Consider the following 27,819-nt stretch of genomic DNA (forward strand, 5'->3'; position numbering starts at 1 on the left):
GAAAAGATTCTCGCATGCCCAATATTGACTGTTCATTAGGGTTGGGCATCGAGAACCGATTGGAACCGGGACTAACGTTCTGGTTCTCCCGGAACCGTTCAAAATAAAAAAATTAGGTTCCCAGTTTTGATGCCTAGTCCTCCAGCCGCGAAGAAATGGTGGCGAAAAGTAACCAAGAAGCGGCGTAAACGCACAAAGAACGGGCACGATGACGTGCTTGTGCCCAACGGCAGCGACGGCGAACAAAGGTGTGTCTTAACTTTGTTAAAATGAATGACCAGTTGCCTCAGTGCAACACTTGGAATAAGATTATATTGTGCAAAGGAGTCTTTCCCGATGTATAGCGTTAGACGCGCTCCGAGCCTCAGCCTACACCACGCAGCGCTTCAGTGAAGTCAACTCAGTCACCTGGGTGAATGAAACAATAAAATAAGTCTATGCCAACATTGAGACAGCTAACAAGGTAAATGGTTGCTTTCACTTTTGCACTGATGGTTTTTAGCGTTTATTTTAGTCTTAAAACCAACGTAAGCACCAATGACAAAAAAAACAAACCAAAAAAAATCAACAACAAAAAAAACAAAACCTTAACATTGGGCTAAAACTTCACCGTATCACCTTTACATCACAATGAATTGGGACAAAAGTCACATAAACGTCTCACATTATCACAAACACTAACCTTGTGCCTCATCAGTGGGTAGGTAAAGGAATCAAAAATTAAACAAATACATTAAAAAAATAAAATAAAATCACCAGGGCCGTGTGAAGTTACTTTTCGTGCCAAAATGCTGAGTTCCCTTCAAAATAAAAGGCTACAAGCAACTGGCACACATAAACCATTTCACGTGATGAACCAGAATACAGGGGCATTGTTTTATATATATATATATCATTGTTAAAATAGCTATTTTAACAATGCTGTCAGTTCAGTCAACTCTCAGTCAACTGGGTGAGTGAAACAAAATAAAGTAGTATAACCATTTTAAGAATGCTATATTTAACTTTTAGCTGAAACATTAATTAATGAATATTAAGTCAATTGGGTTAGTTCCACACGCATTGCCTTTCTGTTCATAGGTTTGATATTGATACTGGTTATAAAGCACCTCGAGTCAAATGTTCATTTTAGTCTATGCTGCAAGCTGCTAAGAAAATGAATTTTCATAATTTGGACACCCTTTATTTAAACCATGCAAACTTTTTTGACACAGCCCTCTAAAAGAATCTCAATCGAGAATCATTTGGAACCGGAATCGAACTAAGGAACTGTAATCGGAACAGTAATCGCTCAAATTCAAACGATGCCTAACCCTACTGTTCATAGTGATATTTCATAATTTGCTCTCATTTTAATGAACCATTTTGTCACAGCAAAGCCAATTTTGCATTCATGCCAATAAAGCAAAAAACTAATTTATACTCGATTTATCATGTCTTCCATTTGTCAGAGTGCATTCTGGGTAGAAAGCACATGGCGTACAATGCTGCCCATCTCCTCCCCAGAGTTTTCTTCCCCATTCTGCCTAATCACTTGCCAAGTAATATTCTGTTCATTGTTTTTCAAAACTAGTCTGCGATGTGGACAACTGGTGGCGAGTCAAAAGTGTCTCTTTAAATTGGGATAATAACATCTCCAGTTTGTAATCTTGGGATGCATCTGAGAAACAGATGAGCAAACTCAAAGGACGGTGCTCTCTGTACTCTATGACAGTAATATGTTTCAGTCAAATTTGACCTTTTCTGCTTGGAACATTTGGCATAAACAACCACAGCTGTAATTTAATGTTCTGGAACACTTTTGCTCCTTAAGTTCTGTTTAAACAATCGTAAAACCATGCGCAGTTCTAGCACCACAAATTTTACAGACCAAATAATAGAATTAATAACACCAGCCCTTAAACAGATTTAATAGAAATTGGACACAACAAGGTAGCAACATGGTGTTATAAGTTTTAGTATCAGGTTTACCTTATAAACTGATGAGTGGGTTACCGATTGTTAAGGCTATTCATGAATGGGTGGTGACTCGAAGTGGGATTCGAGCTGGCGTGGAAAATCATTCATCGAATCAGAATTTCAGAGTCAAATCAGAATGAATCATAATAATCAATACTAACGAATCATATGATCAATATCATAATACTTTATTCTGACAACAGCTGCAACTACTGTCATGCCGCATTCATTTAAAAAAAATACAAATTATTTCACGATTTCTTGCTTGTATTTATGGCCGACACCATCTTTATTTACTGTGTGTAATTTCTGTGCATCTGCACAATTGTACAGTCGTTCGTTCTTGCTGTTGATCATAGGTCATGGAAGCAAATAGCCATTGCCGTCCACCAAGACGATGATCTCCACGGAAGGAGGCATCCAATAGCTGAGCCCGAAGAGCTGCATGGATGTTCATGGCAGATGACGACCGCAGCAGAATGAATGAGAGAAAGTTGTTCAAGATCCAACACAGCGTGCCAGATAACAAGAGCTAGTCGGCTCGATAGCTAGCTGGAGAAAAAGGAGGCAGCTGGTCCCAGTCAGTGTGGATTTATGCATTTAATGGCACAGAGACGGAAGCAAAACCATACCTTTGGTCACGGTATGGCGAGGGATCCTGGTTAAAGCAAGTCATTTTAAACTAAAAATAAGTCCTTTTCTGGAAGGAAAAGGAGCAGCGAAAACACGCCAGCATACTCTCTTTCCAGTTCAATTGATAGTTTTCAAATAATCAAACTGGATTTTTTTTATTAGTTGGACTATGACATTTCTATATTTCGGAATAGTACAAGGAGTAATGATTTGATTCTGATTCGGAAGTCATTCATTAGTCAACATGAATAATGAATTGGGATTTTTTAGGGTGAGCCGAGCCCTACCAATTATCATTCTTTCTCCAACTTTTAGAGTGTTATTCTAGCTCACAAACAAACAAATCCATCTGATGCCTTCCAAACTGAATTATCTTAATGGCCATTCTTCCCCCCAACTAAGCAACAGAAGTGATATTCTCGCTACCTGGCTCTAAATACCATAAATTCATATTAGTATTAAAAAAAAAAACACTGCTATAAAACGCCACACGAGTCTTGCATTCCTAAAGCTGGTATTGCTTCTCTTTTTTTCCTTCATCTTTAATGTTTCACCCCCCCCTTCAAATTTAAAGCTGCAGAGTCCATGGGTAGGCATTTTCTTTCTCCTTTCACATCAGTTTTGAAAAGATGGCCTTCTTCAGAATTTCCTCCAACAAACAGTCATCTCACATGCAGCCCCAAACCACTTCCCAACACAAACGTGTGAATGGCCAGAGCAGGTAGTTAACACATTTCTGAACTACGTCAGCGCTGACATCACAGAGTGGCCATGGATCAAAACCCTTTCTATTTCACACCTATGTGAGAGTATACTGGTCACTCATGCAATCGTACCTGCAATTTTGATGTTCATGTGGCCATCCAGCAGTAGATTTTCTGCCTTCAAGTCCCGGTGCACAATTTTGTGGTTGTGACAATATTCCACCGCCAACAAGATCTGCCAGAACTTCCTCCTGGCCTCCAGCTCACTCAGTCGGCCGTGCTTCGCCAGGTAGTCTGCAGCCAAATAGAGGGAAAAATGGTTAGAATGGTAATAAACAATGACAATGCGCAGGCTTTACAAACACAATTCAAGGTATTCAATCAAACAATCCACTCAGTGTTACTGTATCTTTTTAAAGGACAATTTCCCTCCAGCACGAAACCGATTGGAAGTCGTTCGACCGTGGCAAGAGCCCAGAAAACATTGACTCAGTGAAAACATCGATTTTCAGATGTGATTTAAACACCAGAAAAATAAGTGCCTAGAAAGGTAATTCATTTTTTGAGAGAGTACAGCAAAACCTCAGTAAGAAAAGTCCGACAAAAAACAACAATCGCCTCCTGCTACGCGCATAAGGAAAACCACATCATGGTTGGTATCAACAAAAAAACTTGGGGTTCTCTGGAGCCGCGGATTTAATTTAAATGTACGTACATGTATGTATGTTACACATATGAACCGACAAGAGGCCATTATAGTCCCTAATGATGTAAACAAAAGATTTTTGCTGCTCGGCTAACGCTGAAATGCCGCTTCAGATCTTTAAACGAACATATCTTCACCAAATGTTACCCGATTAACACAATCTATCCATCAATTAAACATTTTTTTTTAATGCCTTTTCAGAAAATGTATATAACTCAGAATACGGCCATGCGACTTCCGATTGGTTTTGTGCTGGAGGGTCACATTTATTATCCTTGTGAAGTGCAAGGCCGGCTGCCAACTGTAGTTTATGGCTCTGCTACATCACAGCATACTTTCTACAGTCAGAGGAGGATACTGTTATTTTCTTTCATCCAGAACCCCCTCTTCATGTCCAGTGTCTGGCAGCATGAATGTACTGTGCCATCACAGCTGGAGGAGGAAGGGAAAGGGTGAAGCGAAGCATTGCTACACTGGAACAGGGTGTGTGTACAGTACGTGTGTGAGGGGTTCGGTGAGACTGCCGAGGGTTTTTATTGTGTATGTATAGTACTGTAAATACATAAACATTTATTTAAGACTTTGATTTATCTGATTATCTGCTTTATAGCTACCAGTAGATTGTATGACGTGAGACAGATGGAAGTCATAGTTGTTTAAAAATGGCATGCCGATAAAATATAGTGGAGTGTTGAGAAGTGGGATTGCAATTTCCAATCTTGGGAAGATTTTTTTTTTCCTCCAAGGAATATGCTTTTTTTCCTCCCCAGGTTTGTTGCATTCAACTGCAAGGTTCTCGTTCATGTTGTTTGGTAACTCTCCGTACACTCTGTGGCAAGATTGAAGAGAAAAGTATGTTTATTTCAGCCAGGGTTCCTACACATTTGAGATTTCAAAATTCCATACTTTTTTTTTTTTTTTTTTTTTTTTTTTTTTTTACTCCTGGTGTTTTTTTCATTGCAGTCAGGCCAGGCGAAAAGTTGAAGTCAAGGCACCCGCTACAACGATTATTAATAGTGTCTTACTGTGACACGCCGCCTGTCCACCAACATGCTGAGAGGGGCAACTTCAAAATAAAAGTGTCATATATATTACTACACTAGACATCAATGCCATTTTAAGCTTTTATTTTGAAGTTGGCCACAGAGCGTGGTGGCCCTTAATGAAGCATTAACCACACGTTCACCCCTGGTAGCTGGCTATCTACATTGCGGGCACTCCTACAAATCAAGCACTTTTCATTTGCAGATGTACCCGCATTTTAAATGTAAATAAATAAATCGCCGATCAGGCTCATTTAATCGTGGTAGCCAAAACCGCGATCACGATGAAAATTCGATTAATTGTGCACCCCTATGCTGATGTAAACTTTAAAGCAGTTCAAAGGGCATAAAATGTACATGGCCATCTGATAATGGTTTGGGTATAATGGCAAAAAACTAAACAGATTGAAGGAGCACTATTAATTTAAAAATAACAATTGGATCGGTGACAAATTCATCAGTGAACTGAAATATTGTTGTGGGTGATCTTTATCCTGTGATGGAGCATTCTGTCCCACATTGGGGTGGTCCATTCTAGGAAGCCAGTGTCCCAAATCAGAGCCTCTCTAAATGGTTTGATAAGTATTAAAGTGATACAAATCATATGATGAGTCCTTCACAGTCAACCGATCTCAAACCAATTCAACACCTTCAGGACATGTTGATGTGATATGTGGGATACTGTATTCATTACTTTTGGACCTTTTGTCTATTTTAGTAGTACCAATACTTTAATAGGAAAATATTGGTCACTGTAAAAATCACACCAAGCAAGACAAACATTTGACCTACATTGCGTTACATTGTCATGAAAATGCACATCAAATATGTTAAGTAGAGCACCATATTTCCCGTGGGCAAACAACACATCATGTGACAAAATAATCAAGGACTCTCCAGTCTCGTAGAATAAAAGCATCTCAAGGCTATAACACTCACTAAAATTTTCCAGGAGAATGTCATCGAGCGCATGGTTGATGAATTGCTAACATCAGGGGAAAAAAAAGATACTGATTAGATAGGTGGTGGTACATTCCAAAGAGACTGACATTCACTTGACTAGGGCAGCTCTTATATTTTCATGCAGTTTCTAATCAAAAGAAACGCCACAGAGGGGAATTTGTTGAGGAGGTCCAACAGAACAGGTCTGTAAATGAACGTAATCTCTTCATGCTCTTCTGAGGCTACAATCAAACGCAAAGTGAACTCCTCATCATTGTCACCTGGCATGATCATTCAATCTTTGGTTATCTAAGTGACGCTTGCATGGATGGACGGTACCACACTGATTCTACTGGGAGATGCCTCAGTCACACCATTGAAATCTGAGATAAGGTCAACTCAGTAAACGCCCACTTTTCTTGTCATCAGTTTTTGCCACTACATTTCACTGACATTCCATTGTCTCCCGTCATCACACAACTCCTGAATGAATGAGGCTTTACATTATTCAGGTATCACTCAATGGATTGTCCAAGCACATGTGAAGGCAAGGAGACGCACAGTCATTCATTCATGGACAACACACCTTTCAGAAATGAGTGATTTTAGTGATACAATGTCGATAGGACTTAATTCTAAACAAACCAGTGACAAAATGATTAGATTAGACCTCACTTACTGTATGTATTGTCACAGAGAACTGATGCAATTGAGAAAAAGGCTATCAGAGACTTTTATATTTATAAATCACTATCACTAACTGATTTGGGATTGTAGGTATAATGTAACAAGACACTGGATATAATTGGGTAGATTATACTGTTTTAACAACACTTGAGAAAATAAATTAAATCAAACTGCATATGTAAATTATATCCCTGTAAAGTTTTCTCAGACAAATTCCCTTGACCGGGTAATATCAATGACAGGACTTTGTGCAAAAGCACATTAAATTAAAAGTTACTAATTTTCAAAGGTGGGTAGTAAAGTTAGTAAAGTTTTAAAGTTAACTTTAAAGTTTACTCAAGTAATATTTTGGATAAATTGTACATGTCAGAGTCATTTGAATGCACGATACTTTTTACTTTTACTTATTTAATTAAGAAGAATTGATACTTTTACTGCGTTACAATGATCGATATGCCGCTCTCTACTTTTATTGATACATTATCGCATGCGCAATCGATTTTATTTTTAGACTTCATCTTTGACTTCCGCGTAGGGCGCCGTTGTGCCAATCCAACGTGATCATGAGTGTCATTTGGCTCAGACCGCACACAAAGCCTTCGCAAGCCAATCAAAATGAGCCCAATGCATGTCTTGTTTGTTTCTGGGCACTTAAAAAATTAAATGGTGGCAGGTGTGTCTGGACTACCAATTATTATTTTTTATTTTATTTGACATTCATAATCTGATTTTGTTTCGGTGGAAAACGGGTTAGCACATCTGCTTCACAGTTCCGAGGACTCTGGTTCAAATCTGGCCTCCCCTGTGTGGAGTTTGCATGTTCTCCCAATGCCTGTATGGGCTTTCTCCGGGTATTTCGGTTTCTTCCCACATCTCAAAAACATACATGGTAGGTTAATTGAAGACTCTAAATTGCTCGTCGGTGTGAATGTGAATGGTTGTTTGTTCATGTGTGTCCTGCGAGTGGTTGGTAGCCAGTTCAGGGTGTACCCTGCCTCTCGCCCAGAGTTAGCTGGGATAGGCTCCAGCACGGCCGTGACCCTAGTGAGGATAAGTGGCATGGAAAATGGATGGATACTATTATTATTATTATTATCATTAGTTTTTTTATTTTTTTTTAATTAATTTATTATTTTTTTTTCAATCAGATGTTACTCACCAGTTACTCTTGAGTAGTTTTTCACTGAGTAGTTTCTTACTCTTAAATATTTGGAGGACTTCTTTTTACTTTTGAGTAATATTATTACTAAGGTAACAGTACTCTTACTTGAGTACAATAGTTGGCTACTCTAACCACCTCTGCTAATTTTCAATCAAAACTCATTGACCTACATATGACCTACACAGAGAGACGCACGTGATATTAGAGAGATTACAGACATTGTCCGAAGACAGGATATTTACCATAACTTACAAGTACAACATGCATAAACTTAAACACTGACCCCAAAAAATGTTTCCAATTGAGCACACATAATTTGGGCCCCAGATGAACAAGCCATCCTTAATTGTCTGGCTATTAAGTTAGAAATGAGTGCCCAAACTGAGTCAAACAGTTAACATCCTAATACAATGTTGGACAGGGCAAAGACCTTGACACTTTGAGGCATGCTTCCTGGGAAGCGAACAGAACAAGCATGAATCATGGGGATATTAGGGAACAGATCAACAGTCGCTATGCTATGCCAAAGAGCTGGCTGAGGAATTGAGTCTCTTAACAGCTGCTCAGGTATAGATGGGACAAAGCAGTAGGGCGGATTGCTGGTTGAACCTTGGCCTAACTTCAGATCGCACCGCGGGGGAAAGAACAGCGAGAGTCTGTGGGTGTGGAGGACAAGGCGCAAAAACACTCAAGTCTTTTTCCACATCAGTAACTGATAGCCAAGCCGTTGAAATGCAGAAACCACAAAGTCACATCTACGTGCATGCGGAGAGACGGCAGTGCTTGTTTCATTCCAGAGCACTAAGCGCTTAAAATGGCTTGGAGCCAGCTGGAGGTTGGCTCGGTTTTAGCGTCCAAGTGTTTGGTTGAGACACGTATATTTAAATACCTTTTAAAATAAATGTTCATTTTGCCGATAGCATGAAACGACATCTAATCAAAGATAAATTATGAAACCCCTTTGACACTTTCATCGATATCCCTTTCAGGCAGCGCTACCTTGAGGAGATCCTCTCAAACTCGAAGGTTACTATTCAAGGATTGGCAATTTTAAGACATATCAGGAATTTGTCAGTAGATATAATTTTATACTATCTTCATCCTATTCCAGTATGGTGATTAAAATTCATTACTGAAAATTCAAGCTCTATTCACCTATAATCCCAGATTCATGGCTGTCCTTTTAGAGGCATTAAGTCTTGATGTTATTCCATGTGCTGTTATAGTTTTATATTACAGTTAATCTTTTATATAAAACTAACTTAATAGAAGTCTGAAACGAGTATGTTTAGATTACAGTCATAGGTTCTACTTTAGTCTTTTGTTTCTGACAGTAAAGGATGTCAATCCAACTGTATTGTTATGGTTGATTGACAATTTAATGTACAACTCAATGTTGTGCAATGCACTTGTAGAAATAAAAGCATAGCAGCAGAACAGGGGAATCAGAACTGCAAACTTCGAGTGGACTACTACTCACCACAAGCCAACACCTACAAAGCTACACACCCAGCCATAATGTGCATCCATCCATCCATTTTCTGAGCCGCTTCTCCTCACCAGGGTCGCGGGCGTGCTGGAGCCTATCCCAGCTATCATCGGGCAGGAGGTGGGGTACACCCTGAACTGGTTGCCAGCCAATCGTAGGGCACATACAAACAAACAACCATTCGCACTCACATTCACACCTACGGGCAATTTAGAGTCCCCAATTAATGCATGTTTTTGGGATGTGGGAGGAAACCGGAGTGCCCGGAGAAAACCCATGCAGGCACGGGGAGAACATGCAAACTCCACACAGGCGGGGCCGGGGATTGAACCCTCAGAACTGTGAGGCTGATGCTCTAACCAGTCGACCACCGTGCCACGCCATAATGTGCAATCTTCTTCAAATGTTAAGGCATTGTTTTATGCCTGTACTATTGATTTTAAAGAATACACAATGTAGTAAAGGTCAGTTCCTTGCCAGTGCTCTGCTGGGTGTAATTTTCAAACGATCATCATCAAACTTTATTTTTGTCAGCGCAAGAGCCCTACTGATGATAACTGATACAAAATGCTTGAGGTAGCTGGGGTCGAACATCATCCATCCATCCATCCATTTTCCATACCGCTTATCCTCACTAGCAAGGGTGTGCTGGATCTTATCCCAGCTGACTCTGGGCAAGAGACGGGGTGCACCCTGAACTGGTCGCCAGCCAATCGCAGGGCACATATAAACAAGCAACCATTCACACCCATTGACCCACATTCACACTTACGGGCAATTTAGAGTGTTCAATTAACCTACCATGCATGTTTTGGGGATGTGGGAGCAAACTGGAGTACCCAGAAAAAAAACATGCAGGCACATGCAAACTCCACACAGGCAAGGCTGGATTTGAACCCAGGTCCTCAGAAATGTGAGGCAGATATGCTAATTAGTCGGCCACCAGGGTCAAACATAATACTGTTGTTTATTTTTCAGGTTTCGACGGGTCTGATATCTAATCTGTGATCATTTGACAGGGACATCACGCTCCTGACTATGACAATTTTTTAGATCCTTCCTATGGAATGAATATATACATCTTGTAAAAAGTAGTTTTCTCAGTATGTTTGAGCTATGGCCAATATGGTCTGTGATTTCAATAAATAAGATATGCATGTGCACATAATTTGTTGATGCAACACTGGTTGTGCAACAACATATGACATTCCACAGACCTGGCAGTGATGTATCAGTCTTGTTCAATATGTATATAAGCTTTTGTCCTTGGTGAGTTTTACCAATCTTGTAACAATCAGTCGTGTCCATAAGGAAACAACTGCCAGTGGGATTACTTTCCTAATGACTCCTTTGTAGTAGGTAGGTCAAACATAGCCTCGGCTATCTGCTGCCATTTTAAAAGGACATACCTAAGATACATTTCAGATTGGAAGCAAAGTCGCGCATTGTAAGAAGATATTCAGATTATTATAACTGAGTGCCTATTGTCACTTAAAATACAACATTGCCGAAATATGGGTGATTTGTTTATAGTAACAAAAAAGATATACCGGTATTTGAGATTAAAAGGTTTACAGTTCGCTGAAGCATGGAAAAAGATGCAAATCAACAATTTAAATGTGTTAGTAAAACCCATTTGGTGCAGTCATTGCGGTTTTTAATCTTGTTTATCATTGCAGTTTCTAATCATGTTTAATATCAAAGGCAGAGGTGCAAGACACTGGTGTCCAAACATTTGTAATGACCCTTTGATATGCCAGAGGGTTTATGAGCAAACACAAATTGACAGTTTATGGAAATAAGGCGGTGTGTCAAAAATAGGATTTCTTTGAAGGCAACAATGTCTTCTTCCTTTCCCATCAGGCAAACGAGAGATCTGTGTAAGTGCGCAAGCTCTCTGTCAGCTTCAACGCTCCCCTCATCACAATAGTAGTGCTTTCTTAAATATGCATGCCCTACATTTCCCCACCACCTTCCAAATTCAAATGGGCATCTCCACACACTTCTCTATTCCCTTCTGCTTTCTTTTCCATTGAGCTTACACTCACTGGACTGCTGCTGTATTTGCATTTGACCCAATTTCCAGGTTTGATCTGTCCAGTGGTTTTGCAGTATTTGAGGAGTGGCAAACACAAAGCCACATCAGTAAACAGAGGGTGTCAACCCACCCCTTGGGCAAGAATAAAGACAGCCATTTTCAACTTCTTGTGCCAAACTCTGCTTTCATATACAAGTTGTGTGAGAGAGATCCCAGGACTGGTGTCACAAAAGATATGCAGTGGAACCTTGGGTTACAAACTTAATTGGTTCCGTGACCCCGTTTGCAATTCGAAACATTCTTAACCCGAGGTAATGTTTCCCACTGAAATTAATGGGAAAGCAATTAATCAATTCCAGCACCGAAATGAAATTATACTTACTTTTTTAATCAGTGTGCGGTTAAAAATAAATATAGTGCAATGTAGAAATAAGTGAACACACACTATTATAAAGAAATAAAACACAAAAATATAAGTTTATTGTTCAACTTTAACTAAGGAGGCAGAGGGGAGGAGGACGACAGCTCCTTGAAGAAGAGCCTTGTTCAATAATAACACTGGGAAATACGGATTCAGGTCTTTTTGTTTTCTTTTGTCTGTTTCTTTTCTCATTCATTGGTTGATTTTGGCACAACAAACTGATCCAGGGAAACTTCTTTTTCTGTTCAGAAAGAAACAAATAAATAAAAATAAAATCAAAGTGGGACATCACATTATCATTTAAAAGATTAAATGCTCTGTTTGCCAATTTGCTGCACATTTGTTAGATTATTATTTTTTTTTTATTGCCTACCTCACGCTTTCACCAGCGACCACTTTTCCATTTTTGTCAGTCTAATCAAGAGCAAAAAACAACAACAAAGAGAGTGCCTACCTTTTTAGTGGCATTGCGTGACGCACAGTCAACGAGGGTTGCACAATGAACAGATCTTTCTGCTCATCTATGAAAAATACTTCCTAACACTATCTTTAGCAGTTTCCCTTCTTATCTTGGGTGCCATTCTGACTGTTAGCCCTTTGATTACTTTTTTATAAAAAATTCCGCACGATGACAGCGCAACCTCCTCCAGTCTACATTCATAATGTGGCGGTTGCTGTTCACATCTTATTGGCTGAATTTGCGCATAGGCGGAATTTCCGCCTAGGAACGCCTCCATGTAGAGGGATTTTAGAAGTGATTACGCCAACATTAACCGTTTGTTGTTTTAATTAAAGAGACGCTACAATCCGATAAATAATATACATACTGTAAATAGTATTTTTGGACAAAAATAAAATGACTTCAAGACTTTTTTTTTTTTTTTTTAACATCAATCATAAACGCTATCAACTTTGGGATTGAATGATCGAGGATGTGGAGGCGGAACTTCCGCCTCAAACAGATTTCCGCCATACACCACGAAGCAAACAAATCGTTTTCACCTTACATCCAAACATTATGAGTCAATGATCATCATGCAGCATGAGAAGCACAACATAGATCCTTCAGTTCTTGCATACCAAGACTGTTCGCAAATAATACGTAACTAGAGGTACGTTTTTTTGCGAAGATTTTGTACGGAACCCAAATTGTTTGTAAACAGAAACGTTCGCGACGCGAGGTTCCACTGTATTTGAAGCCCAAACAACAGGTTTTCCCCTTCCAAGTAATCGCTTTGGAGTATATAACTAATTGCAGCTCTCTGCAGCCAATGAACAATTATCCATATGCTTTTATCGACATATCTTCTGTGTCAGGTCGTCAAGCAGTGAACAGAGTGATAAACAATGAGACCAGTCTTGCTAGGGAGAGTTAGCTACGGTGACACGGCCGAAGAAAGCAAGACAGTAGAGTCCAAAGTAGGGCTCCACGATATTTTGTTTGAACATCGTCATCGCGATGTACGTGGTCGCAACACTCACATCACAGTTAAGTAATGTATTTATGATCCAGACTTACTGACTGTAAGGTGGATCAATTCAAACTACATTATCCCTGTTGGGAAAAATTGTAATATGAACAAACAAACCTCTGATGTTCGACTGCACATGATTGGATTGTCTTTATGATAAGAAAAACAATGTAATAAAACATTTTCAATGTAGTCTATATCTGCTGAGTCAAAGCAGCGACTGCTGCAACTGATGGCATATATACTAGCTCTTGCATAACGATATTCCATTGTGCAATCAGGGCAAAGGGGTCAGAGGAATCAGGACACAATGGTTTTATAAATCCTGGTGATGATCCAAGAGGACTGCAATGTGAAATCACCCGTCATTGGTTATTTAAGAGAGACACAGTGTCAGCTGCACATGCATGCACGTATGATTACTTTCTTTGTGCATCATCTTAGCCTTCTCTTTTTATTATAATTATTTTTTGGTTTTCTTACTGTCTGCTCCTCAGCTCTCTGTTGGTCACATGAGCAGGAGTGGCAGTTGCTGAGTCAACATCACAAGTGGAACACTGGCCTCAAAGACACACACGACCATTACGTTGACTTGAGAAATCCATCCATCTCAGGCCAACCGTGTCTGGATTTAGGCTTCATACATTCTCAGACTGTCTAATACGTGAGGCTAATGTGGATCATGATCTGTTTACAGGTAGGTCACATCAGATCGAATTGATCTTGTCATGCCATTCCACTGGGTGCAGACTCTTATAGTCCATGTCAATGTTTTGTGCCACAATATTTCCCTGTTTAAAAATGTTGTAAACTGCAGTTTCATTTCAAACGCAAAAAGCAGCATGCATGTTTTTTTGGGGCAGAATGCGTCAAATACTTTTCAACTAGTCAATATTGGCGAAGGATTGCAAACAGTCCAACATGGAAAGTTTTATTAACACAAAAATTTATATTGATAATGATGGATATTTTTGATGGCAGGCAGGAGACAATTAAAATAAACCAACAATGTGGCAAATACATTTTGGGGTAATTTTCCTTCTCCTTTCCTCGGTTCATTCTGTATATCTTCGCTGTCGGGCAGAATCCTCGCATCCCCAAAACCACTACGTTTCAGGATGTAAAAAATAAAAAAACAACCCACCGTTAAAGTTGGTCTAGCATGTCACGGCTGGGCTATACACTAACCTTTGCACTGGTAGCACTGATGCGACCTACTTTCTCAGTTGGTCGCACAATTTTTGGGGAGGTACAGCATGTCCATGCATATTATATATGTGTACAGGGATCTAATTTGATGTGCGTCACACATCTGAGACACACAAAAATTATCAGGGACGCATAAAGCATGGTGAATCTGCGTCCACAGATGGACAGCATTACTAACCTATGCATACTGTATATGTGTGTGTTGGAAAAGTGCTTCAGCTAATCATTAGCCACTAAAAGTAAGAGTCCTGTCTTGGTGCTAGCCAATCAGAGGAAGAGTTGGGCAGGTTATCGTTCCATTCCACAAATACAATGGACATGAGACTTTTTTTCTGGACTCGATAAATGTTCATTGTTGTGGCAAAACCCTGCGTGCCACTCACAACGCAGCAAGCCGTTGCCGGAACGTCTTAGGCTCCGTAGATGGAAACCACTGGGATATTTTAGGGAAAGTTAACTATTGATTACTTTCGCTAGCCCCCGAGCTAACTAGCTCGTGTGCTAAGGAGCTAAGCAGCTCCCTCTGGCTTGTCGATTGTGGCGACATCATTTTAAAAAAGAGGTCACTAACTCGCAGTCCGCATCTGACCCAGAAGCAGTCTGAAACGGACCCACACCATGGCCAAAAAAAAGAAAGGTTATGATTGAAGACATACGGGGTGCTTCTATTTTAACCGGTGTAACATATTACAGGCTTTACGGTAGTCATTAACTGTACCGACCAATCACATGCGAGTTCCACTACCCTTTCAGCCAATCAAATCTGCGTCGCGAGGAGCCGTAATCACTGAATTTGCTGACCCGACATTATTTTTTGCCTTGTCGCTTGTCTTTTGACGTAGTACTGTAAATATCTGACTGCCAATGAAGTTATTTATAAAAAAAATAAAAATGTCAACGGTGTGGAACAGACAACACGTCTGAGACAGACAACACGTAATGCCCGGATCAGACTACAAGACAAATTTGCTCTTTCACGATTGCACTATGTCAGAGTACTGCAATAAAATCTTGTATTCCGATACCACCGCATCCCGTTTTTTACGATTATTGGGCTTTATCTTGTCAACTCAAATGCGACTGGATACACTCGTTACCGTGGCGACGACAACAAGAGTGGATAACGATTGTGGTTACATCATCTTCTCAAACTATTTCAAGGGTCCAAGAGTCATGAGTGATGCAATAAAAAAAATAATTTCACAGGCAGAAATGAATCTGCACACAAAATTACCTTTGTGGCTAATGGGCTTCCTTTTGCAACAAAGCATTACAGCAACGGATTTTTAACAAACCAGGCCAAATCATATGATCTAACTATTTTCACTCGTTTTTGTCTTAGAAAAACACAGACATTCAATCCTGAGGTGACATAATGCCATAAGGCTCCTGTGCCGTCAAGAGGTGAAGTTGAAGTGCCCAAGGGAGTTAATAGATTTGCTCTCAGGCTATTTTCAACACTTTGGATTTGTTAATAAGTTGTAAAAGTAAATAAGATTTCCGTCCGAAAGATACGATATTGTTTGGAAAATTATTGGTATCAAAATGCTTTATTTAAAACACTGTACGTTCCCACTGTCATAAGATGGAATTCATTTTGTAATACAAGACTAGATAAAATATTTTGTTAAAAGTCAGCCAGAGTTGCTCGGAATGCAAAGTTAACATCCTTTCACCATCGTTCCTGTCTTACTGTGGAGCATGTTTTTGTTTGCACATTAAGGACAAAAGTCCGTTTTGTGTTTTAATTGTTCTTTTAAAAAAAATACCATTCAAGCAACAAGTTTTTCCTCATGTTTTTGAGATTGTAGGTTGAAAATGGCAGCTGGCAACTTGTGTGGCCTGAATGGGGAAATGAAATGCCAGAGAGCGTTCACCTTTTCAGTTTATATTTGACAAAACCCCTTGCTTTGGGTTCGTGCAATTAACCTGCAAAATATTGCTCCTCAAAATTATAAAGTTGCTCCTCAAATGAAGAAATGATTAGCAAAACTGCTCCTCAGAAAAAACAAATATTTCGAGCCTTGTATTTGATTGTCTCAATAGCCTGAAGGGTCATCAGACAATCTGAAGGATTGCATAAGAATATAAGAATAAGGTCCTGCAGTGTTTGATGCAACTACTTACAAAACTTAACTACTTAAAAAAATAATAATAATAATAATTAAATTTAAAAAACTTTTCTGGCACCCGTTTGCTGTGTTGGAAATATCACACTGCACATACTCATCTGGTCTCAACAGACCTAGACAGATCTATTTATGGTCCCTTTTTCCACATGAGTGGTTTTATTTGTGCGAGGCATTAAAGTGGTGCATCAAACACTCTTGACAGTTTTCTTAAAAAAAAAAAAAAAAAAAAAAAAAAAAAAACTGTACAGTATGCATTATAATGTTTCAGTATAATGCTTATATGGGTCATTATCATATCATTTGATCAATAACGGTTTTTAGGGTTTGATCAAAGTTCTGGAAAACCCTTCTACCCATGTATAATGCATTTTTACAATGCATGATTTTGCTTCTACCCATATGATCAAAACATGAAGTATTATCCGTATTTTGTTAGTTTTTTCCCCAAAGAATTATTCTGAAGTGAAGCACTTTATTTGAACACGTAATACTTTTTTTATTTACTTGCTCTTACTTGCACAGGCTCTTAAAGTTCACAGCCCGACTTTTATTTAGTAAATAAGAAAACACACAGTTGTGCTCATATGTTTGATTACCCAAGCAGAATTTGTAAAATGTGTACAATTCTTTAAAGAAAATATGAAGTGCCAGGGAAATACACTTAATTTTATTTTAATGAGATTCAAATTAAATGGTCAAGCATTTCAGAAAAGCATTTTCATTAAACAAAACATAACCATAAAGACATTAATGATGGTTGTTGTTCAGTCATCAGTCATATTAAAAAAAAATAAAAAATTCACAAATTCTGCCAAGGTATGCAAACTTATGAGCACAACTGTACATATATGCAGTCCTACGTACCACTGTCATATTGGAATAAAAGTGTAGGCTACACCTTTTTTATAACTGCTAGGTGGCGGTGGCATATGAGAATGAAAGTGTACACCTTTCTCATAACCTCTTAGATGGCGGCATACATTTATAAAATGGGAAAGTTTTTTTCCCATTTTCCCCTATACCTATGTATAATGCGCACCATTGACTTTTGACAATTATTTTGGGGGGGGGAATGCGTATTATACACGAGAAATTACGGTAGTTCCGACACTTTCACAAATTCATAAATATTCATTCATCTCTCAGAAATAACCATTTATTTTGCTGTCTGCTATTGTGTGAAAGCAAAATGGCTGCCTCATCCTACACTTCAAGCTCACAGATCCCTCTGCTGTATTGCAACAACATAATGAGGCTCTTTGCAGTGGCATTAATGGTAAAGACAGCTTGTGTGACAAATAAGGACTGTTTGTAAAAACACCCAAAAAAGGAACTCTGAAGACACGAAAATGCATTTGTGTTAGTTTTCATGGAAAAGGCATATCAAGCAATAGGAGAAAAACAGTGGTGCCTTGAGATATTTCAATTTGTTCTGTGATCATGCTCTTATCTCAAAACACATTTCCCAATCAAAATGAATGGAAATGCAAATTAATCCGTACCAGTCCCCATAAAAACACCACAATTTTAATCCGTTTTTTTAACTCATTCCCTGCCAATGCCATCCAAAGACTTCATTAGGAATCCACCTATTCCCTGCCAATGCTGTCTAAAGACGTCAATGCCGTTTTTTAACGGGGATGGGTGGGGGAGGGTCGTGTGCAGTTTGTGTAATCGACAAGCCTCTGGTAAACTGCAATGAATATTGGCACCCTGTAGAGGGCGGCAATGCCTTGAGGTGAATGTCCCTCCCTCAGAGGAAGAAGATGGAGGGGTCGACCGACAGGAATGACGCCTTAGATTATGCGGGGAATAAAGGATGATGCTCCGAGCCGATCGCTTTGTTCCAAAGCTATCGCGCAAAATGCTGGCCCATACATATGGCGAGATGTTCTTGGCCGCTTGCTGGTTGATCGTCTGCTGACCAGGATTTGAATAAGTGGGATCCGGAACAGTCAGAGAATGAACTCCCTTTTGGATAGCCAGGCGCAGCGTATTATTGGGCACAGGCATGGTAAAACAGAAGCTATCTTAAAACATACGGTAGTATGCATGCACGCTAAAACAATGTTTTTAAAAAGGCAGCGGGATCAAAACTGCGTTCGGTTGTACTTTATTGAAGTATTTAACAATGTACTCACTTATTTGATCAATCCTCATCCACAAATCCATCAAAGTCCTCATCTTCTGTATCCGAAATGAACAGCTGGGCAAGTTCTCCATCAAACACGCCGGGTTCCCTCTCGTCATTGTCAGAGTCAGTCTCGTTGCCGCGAAAGCTTGGACAACAGTCAAAGCAGATACCTTAGCCCAAGCATCCACAATCCATTCACATATGGTGGCGTAACTCGCCCGGCGTTGCCTCCCAGTCTTAGTTGCACTTGGTTTTTCACAGCGGCTGTGAGATGAGTCACAGATCAACAGGGACGGCGGTGACGTGTGGAAAAAACCATCCGGTCTCTGTACGTACACCTCACTCAGCCACTCTCTCATTTTCTCCTCGTCCATTCAGCCCTTTTGATTGGCCTTAACGATGACTTCGGCTGGAAACTTTTTCTTCAGGCAGCGTCTTCCTCTTAAAAATAATCACCATAGGTGGCAGTTTCTGTCCATTACCATGGCAACCAAGCACAACAGTAAAAGCCGACTTCTTGTGCCCCGTTGTGCGTATCGTTACCGTGGTGGTCTCCTTCTCTACAGTGTGGTTCACCGGAATCTCGAAAGTGAGCGGCACCTCGTCCATGTTGGTGATGTGGTTGGGCTGGATGTGTTTGTCGGCAATCTTTTTACTGCAGTAGGAGCGGAAGATGGCCAGCTTTTCCTTGTAATCTGCCGGAGCTTGCTGCGCCACGGTAGTCCTGGCCCGGATGGAGAGATGGCGCCGTTTCATAAAAAGAAAGCACCAAGACGGACCTCCTTGAAAATGTTCGATTTTAATTTCTTCTGCAAGCATTATTGCCCTCAGTCGAATGGTGACTGTAGAGACGCTTCTCCCGGCTCATTAATCCATTGCTCGGGCCACCTCACCCTGTTTCCGCGGAAACTCAGCTTCGTCTTCTTGACTTGGCGAAGCTCTTTTTCCACTTCCTCCAATTGCGAACCATGGATTCGTTGATCTTGAATTCTCTCCCGGCTGCTCGATTCCCATATTCCTCCGCGTAACTGACAACTTGCAGTTTAAACTGTGCTTCGTAAGAGTGTCTCTTCGTAGGTGCCATTTTCGGGGGTCCTTAGCCAAACCGATGTTTTGCACAATGCACATACCGGCGCTATAAACCTACTGGGGGCGTGCCTTTAGCATCCTCTGTCACGCACACCCTTCCCCCTTTACGTCCGCATGCTGTACTCAGTCACGTCCGCCTTTCCTCTTATAAGCAGCGTGTCGGCAGGAAATGCTCCCAGTCAGTCAAGCGGAGCGCTCACACAACAACATTTACAGATTTTGGAACTCGGTGCACACAAGGCGTGCCGCATTATAAGGAGCCCCGTCCATTTTGGAGAAAATTTAAGACTTTTAAGTGAGCCTTATGGTCGTGAAAATACGGTCACATCTGTTGCCAGTACCAATTTGAATTTTCCATTTCGTCCATCTTGCAGGAATTCAACACCCGCGAGTCGAACGTCTTTTAGGATTGTGAACAGGAAAGGTAATGGTTTTTTTTACCCTTGTAAAAATAAATAAAATAAAAAGTATTCTTGAGTAATCGCATGTATTTTTTTAAAACTTACAGGTTATGCATCCAGCAGCCGTTCGACTCCAATTCCAGTACGCAGTGCAGACAAAAAAAGGTAATTGAAAGCTTTTTTTTCCTCCATGTCCCACGACAGCAATTTCAACAATGTATTTTTAAAAATATAAACTGCACAGGTTCTGATTCGAGCTGAAGTAGTGACTGGTTTCAAGGAGAATGACAACCACAAGGAATTAGTGTGCTTCCTACTTCCAAATCCAAAGGCTGAAAAACTGTTAATGTATCAAAAAAAAAAAAAAACACATCACAATCAACAGTACAGTATTGTGTACGAAGACACTAACAACATTTGTACCCTCACATTACCTTAAGTTCTTCTTGAGTAATGTTATGCGACTTAAACCTTGTCAGCTCACTGTGTAATCTGCGCGCCAGTTTACCATAACAATGATAATTTATAAAGTCCGGAAAAACTATCGTGTCCATTATCGATAAGTCAATATGAAATTATCGTGACAGCCCTTGGTATACATTTATACAACGTGATTTTTTTTCTCAAATTTTCTTACAGCTATGTGTAATGTACTCTCTGGACTTTTGACAAATATTTGGGAAAAAAACTGTGCATTATACATGAGAAATTGCGGCAATTAAGAAATGTACTGTACATGCAGTGGGTACGGAAAGTATTCAGACCCCCTTAAATGTATCACTCTGTTATATTGCAGCCATTTGCTAAAATAATTTAAGTTTATTTTTTCCACATTAATGTATACACAGCACCCCATAGTGACAGAAAAAAACTGAATTGTTGAAATTTTTGCACATTTATTAAAAAATAAAAACTGAAATATCACACAGCCATAAGTATTCAAACCCTTTGCTGTGACAGTCATATTTAAATCGGGTGTTGTTCATTTCTTCTGATCATCCTTGGATAGTTCTACACAGTCGTTGGAGTCCAGCTGTGTTTGATTATACTGATTGGACTTTATTAGGAAACCCACACACCTGCCTATATAAGACCTTACAGCTCACAGTGCATGTCAGAGCAAATGAGAATCACGAGGTTAAAGGAACTGCTTGAAGAGCTCGGAGACAGAATTGTGGAAATGCACAGATCTGGCCAAGGTTAAAAAAATAAAAATAAATTCTGCTGCACTTAAGGTTCCTAAGAGCACAGTGGCCTCCATAATCCTTAAATGGAAGACGTTTAGGAAGACCAGAACCCTTCCTAGAGCTGGCCGTCCGGCCAAACTAAGCAATCGGGGGAGAAGAGCCTTGGTGAGAGAGGTAAAGAAGAACCCCAAGATCACTGTGGCTGAGCTCCAGAGATGCAGTCGGGAGATGGGAGAAAGTTCTCGAAAGTCAACCATCACTGCAGCCCTCCACCAGTCGGGGCTTTATGGCAGTGCAAGACACATGAAAACCCGCATGGAGTTTGCTAAAAAAAAAAAAAAAAAAAAAACACCGGAAGGACTCCAATATGGTGAGAAATAAGATTATCTGGTCTGATGAGACCAAGATAGAACTTTTTGGCCTTAATTCTAAGCGGTATGTGTGGAGAAAACCAGCCACTGCTCATCACCTGTCCAATACAGTGAAGCAGGGTGGTGGTAGCATCATGCTGTGTGGGTGTTTTTCAGCTGCAGGAACAGGACGACTGGTTGCAATTAAAGGAAAGATGAATGCGGCCAAGTACAGGAATATCCTGGACGAAAACCAGAGTGCTCAGGACCTCAGACTGGGCCGAAGGTTCACCTTCCAACAGGACAATGACCCTAAGCACACAGCTACAATAACGAAGGAGTGGCTTCAGAACAACTCTGTGACTGTTCTTGAATGGCCCAGCCAGGGCCCTAACATAAAACCAATTGAGCATCTCTGGAGAGGCCTGAAAATGGCTGTCCACCAACGTTCCCCAGACGCTATCTTAAATGCGAATAAATGCTGTTAGCATATTGCGCAAAGCAATTCCAAGCAGCACATGATGACCACCGGATCAGGACATTGGGCTTGAATTTCTATCATATGACCACTGAGATCAAGGTCCGGGAACAGTGCGAGGCTTGGAATCAAGCTAAAATGCGGACACTTCTTTGTCAGAAACCTTAACAATGACGCAACAGTGATGGTATTTGGTGAAACAGAGCTGGGTGGGACAAATAAGTTGAGGTAACAATGCATTTGAAAAGATCACTCACCGAAGATCTCTCCATTCTTGGCATACTCTGTGACCAGGTAAAGCATGTTCTTTGTCTCCATCACCTAAGAGGAGCAGAGGGCAGAGTATTGAATGCAAATACACAGAAAGCAAAAAGAGCACAAATATTTTTAACGCAAAGAAATTATCCCTGAAATAGCCTAAGCAATGCATACACAAGGAGTTAAGCGAATCAATAAATGCAGGGATATGACAGTGCAAGAGAATTGAGGTGGATGGGTAGATATTTGAATGGGACTCGGAAAAACCATCACAGTGCTTGTTCAATGTGGCAGTGTGTGGGAGGAGGAGACCCGATTTAGAAGCAGAAACATTCAGGAGATCAAACAGAATTAAATGCGGAGAGGGGAGGGTGAATCAGACACACCGAGTCAGACGTTCACACTAGAAATCCCACTCTTTTTGATGATGATCAATTTTCCATCTGTTACACTGACCAATTCATTGAGTGAGGAAATGTTTCTTGCAAGAATGGGAGCATCGTTTCATAACACATTTTAGTTTGAGGTCTTCTCTGGCTATTATCAGGCTACGATTAAGTAACAAGCACAATAATGGAGAATCAACTGGAGAGGCAGATTTTTGGACATCATTCTGTTGATAACTGTCTTATATTTGAGGCTAGTGTTTCACTTTTTATGTAATTCAACAAGGGGACAAGGACTAAGATTCATATTCACTAATGTCAATGTTTCTGATTGATACTTGCAGTCCCAGAGCATATTGGTGCTATTCATTACATAATCTAACACACCAGATTTGTTTGTAATTCAATATCTATTTGAATGTTAAATGGCTACACCCATTAAATTAGCAAAGTCATCATTGAAGGAACGCTATATCTGCTAAAAACAAACATCTTTATTCAGTGCCACGTTCACTATTTTTAGAATACAAAAAGACTATTCATTCATTTGTGCACTGGCCCATAAATGCCGAAATGACAGCCCCACTGAAGGAAATTAAAATTCTGAAATTATTTGAAAATTATTTTACTACTTTTTTTAAACAGATGGCTGCTTTCAGTTTGTAAACTGTAAACTGTGAACTGCAGACCATTAAAATTCGTCCTGCACAGCAAGAGACTATAAAGGTAAGTGGTGACATTGATCCTCCCGAACAGCCCATACCAGTAACTATACGATATTAGCTCTGCCCTGGAGTAAACACACTTATTGTTGTGACAACATGGTATGTGGGAAAATAACATTCTGCAATAATTGGTCATGTCAAAAGATGCGGTACAAGTGGAGGATTCATAGTTGAAATTCCAGACACCGCAAAACGATGCAACGCTTTTATGTCAAGCATGTTACGAGGCCCTTCTCCAATTATGATCTATGAACAGAGACTTACCATTGGAATGCTTCACACACACAATGTTTTTTTTTTTTTTTTTTTTTTTTTTTTTTAATCATAAGTTGCAATCAGTCTTGTCCAGTGCCGAGTCGAGATAATGCAAGGTATGCAAGCCATCTAAATCTTTACATCTTGGGTTGATTGTTAGGACATGAGGCTAATGGTGCATAATGAAAACAAACTACATATAGAGTACACTACAGGGTCAACTGTATGAATGGAAAAAATCTTTTTATGCATTCTAATGTGATTGTTAATTTAATTTTAGGCTCATGCCAAGTACACGTGACAAGAGTTCACCTCCATATTTAGTCACATTTTCACTTCAGGTCGATGTACAGTATTGAACATTCTTCACAATACTATTCTCCTTATAATGTATAATAAATACAAACCACTGAGTTTACCCCAAAAAGAGGCCATGCAACATATGACAATCAAGTGTGGGGTCCATTGTGTGGGTGTCTGTGTCCCTCTCTTTACTGGCTCAGGCGTCCCACTGGGCCACAAGGCCAAGGTCAGTTTGAGACTGGAGAGGAAATCACTAATTGACCCAGACCGATTGGATGGATATGCCTTTGGAGAAAAATGACACGAACCAAAATAACACGGCAGAAAGCTGGAACATCGCCACACGGTTGTGTAATGATAATGAACACTTATCTACTGTGTCTACACAAAATAGGACCCAGATGCTTACATAATTTCCCTGATATTGCCAGCATGTTGATGCTATTGTGTTAGACAGGTGAATTTAGTGTATTGTTGGCAAGGTAGTTTGTCAACCAAATAGTGGTGTCACAATACCAAAATCCGCCGCTACTGAAACGATACCACGGCAAAAATCTATATCAGGAAAAGCCGTGGAATGAAAACTGACAAAACAACTTCAAATACTTATATACCTCCAATTAATTCAAATCATTAGGATAATCTTGAAACTAATCTAATAAAGGAATTAGCTCATTCTTAACAGTCATTTCCTAAAAAACAATTAGATCGATGTCTGCATTATCATATAACAAATGTGTGCATGTGTATAAAATTATATACAGTATATGTATGATACACTTGTATGCAGTCATGCAAAAAATGATTAGCCTCCCCTTGTTTCTACAATTTCTTATTCATTTTAATACCTGGTGCCACTAAAAGTATACTACCTGAAGAGGACATAAACGTAATTGTATTACTAAATGACTTGGTTTGTTATCGACGGCCGACTGGTTAGCACATCTGGCTCACAGTTCTGAGCACCGGGGTTCAATCCCCGGCCCCGTCTGTGTGGAGTTTTCTCCGTGTACTCCGGTTTCCTCCCACATACCAAAAACATGCACGGTAGATTAATTGAAGACATATGAATGAGTGTGAATTATTGTTTGTTTGTTTATATGTGCCCTGCGATTGGCTGGCAACCAGTTCAGGGTGTACCCCGCCTCCTCCCCGCAGTTAGCTGGGATAGGCTCCAGCATACCCGCGACCCTAGTGAGGATGAGCGGTGTAGATAATGGTTGGATGGATGGATTGTTATCAAGAAAAACATGGAAAATCGCTAGATATCAGGTCTTAAACTCTTATGAGCCATTTTCCTTGTCATCATTATATTTATCTAAATAAACTGTACCAATGACTATTTATTCATAGTATATACACATTGCTTTACTTACACATGATATAAGCTTTTAGTGTGCAGTATTCTCAGCGCCGCCCCTCCCTCAATGCAAAACACGCACTGTGGGTAGGGCCTCATCCTCCATGAGGAGCCACATTTTGCAGGAGGGGATGCATTTGCGTACATGCGCAATGAATGTGCCCACACTTAAAGGAATTTCTAACTTGTGGGCAGACAGGCAGGTATTTGCTGACCGTCAGCTTTTTGTGTACTGGCCTGTACTGTTTTGGTTTTTAAATAATGGTACGATAAATAACTGGTACCCTGCTATTTTTTACGTCAAAATACACCACAGTACCTCGGTTCAGTACTGGTATAGGTACTTGGTGCAACACTACAACCAAATGTTACAGCCATGACACTTGAGTGGAAACGTGCTCCATTAGGAAATGCAAAACGAAGTTTAACTTGCAAGATGTTTTTCCTTTTCAGAGGTGACACGATGTCTATAAAACACTGCAGTTCGCGGAATTTCTCGAATCCATCCATCCATTTTCTGATCCGCTCCTCACGCGGGTCGCGGGCTGCTGGATCCTATCCGAGCTATCTTCGGGCGGGAGGCAGGGTGCACCCTGAACCGGTCGCCAGCCAATCGCAGGGCACATAGAAATAAACAGTCATTCGCACTCACATTCACACCTGCGGGTAATTTAGAGTTACCAATTAACCTGCATGTTTTTGGGATGTGGGAGGAAACCGGAGTGCCCGGAGAAAACCCACCCAGGCACGGGGAGAACATGCAAACTCCACACAAGCGGGGCCAAGATTTGAACCCCGGTTCCCAGAACTGTGAGGCAGATGTGCTAACCAGTCGGCCGGAATTTCTAAAATTAACAATGCAAATACAGTGGAACCTCCGTTTACGAATTTGCCAGCTCGCGGCGACTGTATTATAAAAACAAAATGGGGGAAAAACGTGTGTTGGTGGTCACCGGTGGTTGGGACAGGAGAGGGCGTTCGTTTAAGGCTTGCTTGAGGTATGTTCATGTACTTTTAATAAGATACGTCTCAAGCAGGCAACAAAACGTTATGTAGCCTAGCAAGCTACAGCTAGCACGAACCGTTGGACGTAAACATGCCGCCGTTCTGTCGAATTATGCTCTAAAGTTTTGGTAAAATTTGGATGCATTTGTCTGTATTTTGTCAGACAAAATGGTTTTCTAGACTTCAGAATTAATTCTGCTGCTACCATCATGAGTTATGTCGTCAATAAAGAGTGAGCCCGTTCCAGAAGCAGCCATGCAAACCCAAGCCATGACATTAGCTTTACCATGCTTCAAAGATCAGCTTGTGTGTTTTGGCTCATAAGCAGCCCCTTTCTTTCAACGTACTTTTGCCTTTCCATCACTTTGGTAGAGGTTAATCTTGGTCTAATCAGTCCACAAAACTTTCTTTGCAAAATCCAATCTGGCCTTCCGATTCTTTTTATGATGAGTGGTTTGCATCCTCTGGTATGGCCTGTATATTTCTTCTCTCAAAGTATTCTACGAACAGTGGACTATGATACTTTCACCCCTGCCCACTTTGAGTGTTTCTTCACAGCTCTCACAATGTTTCTGTCATCAACTGCTGTTGATACACTTGGTCGACCTGTTCGATGTCTGTTGCTCAGTACACCAGTAGTTTCTTTTTCAGGACATTCCAAATTGTTGTATTGGCTATGCCCGATGTTTGTCCAATAGCTCTGATCGATTTTCCCTCTTCTCTCAGCTTCAAAATGGTTTGCTTTTCTCCCATAAACAGCTCCCTGGTCTTCATGTTTGCTTAACAGAAAATGCAGTTTTCACAGGTGGAATCCAAAGCCAAAAATCTAATATATAAGCAAGCAATCTAAAAGGCAACACCTGAGAAATTCAGTCAGGTTCCAATACTTTTGCGCATTTGAAAAGTGGGTGGCTTCAAACAAAAGGTGCTATATCTTGAGCTTCTTAACACATCTCGATGTAAATACCATGAAATAAAAGCTGCAGTTCTGAACTTTTGTGTCATATTCACCTTTTGATCTGAAACACAAATGTCTTCAGTTTGCAACAATAACAAAGAAATTGACCTTGCTGCTCCAATACTTTTGGAGGTGACTGTATATGCTCGTCATTATTAGTTTTATTGTTTGTGTTTCGTAACCCCAATTCAATTTGTGTACAGCATTTTGTTATACCTGTGATTGTTTTTTCAAGTACTCCATAAACAAAGTTTAGTCTCTCAAAGGTGTGCAAGTCGTAAGAACACACACACACACACGCATGCACGAACACACACACACACACACACACGT

The 27,819-nt window shown here is 40.2% G+C and overlaps 1 protein-coding gene and 1 long non-coding RNA gene across 8 annotated transcripts in view; one reads left to right on the forward strand and one right to left on the reverse strand.

Moving 5' to 3' along the window:
- The window catches only part of sik2b (salt-inducible kinase 2b), a 100,396-nt gene that overhangs the window by 52,569 nt on the left and 20,008 nt on the right, over positions 1–27,819 (reverse strand). For 2 of the 6 annotated variants that reach the window (XM_061781458.1, XM_061781456.1), the window contains exons 1-2: positions 18,739–21,694; positions 3,429–3,590 (exon numbers count right to left, since the gene is read on the reverse strand). In XM_061781458.1, the coding sequence (XP_061637442.1) occupies positions 3,429–3,590; positions 18,739–19,105 (529 nt within the window). In that variant the 5' untranslated portion in view covers positions 19,106–21,694. Of the gene's footprint in view, positions 1–3,428; positions 3,591–5,984; positions 6,026–18,738; positions 21,699–22,493; positions 22,558–27,819 lie in introns of those variants that run through there. The other 4 variants (XM_061781457.1, XM_061781461.1, XM_061781459.1 and 1 more) reach the window with 4 other exon arrangements.
- On the forward strand, positions 12,770–20,208 carry LOC133481996 (uncharacterized). 2 transcript variants are annotated; one of them, XR_009789663.1, is made up of 4 exons: positions 12,770–12,896; positions 13,538–13,669; positions 13,754–13,953; positions 20,195–20,208. It is a non-coding gene; the product is annotated as an uncharacterized LOC133481996 (long non-coding RNA). The 2 variants fall into 2 exon arrangements; XR_009789662.1 differs by lacking the exon at positions 20,195–20,208 and having other exon boundaries at positions 13,754–16,846.

The sequence above is a fragment of the Phyllopteryx taeniolatus genome, chromosome 8 (genome assembly GCF_024500385.1).
Source record: "Phyllopteryx taeniolatus isolate TA_2022b chromosome 8, UOR_Ptae_1.2, whole genome shotgun sequence".
Taxonomy (NCBI): domain Eukaryota; kingdom Metazoa; phylum Chordata; class Actinopteri; order Syngnathiformes; family Syngnathidae; genus Phyllopteryx; species Phyllopteryx taeniolatus.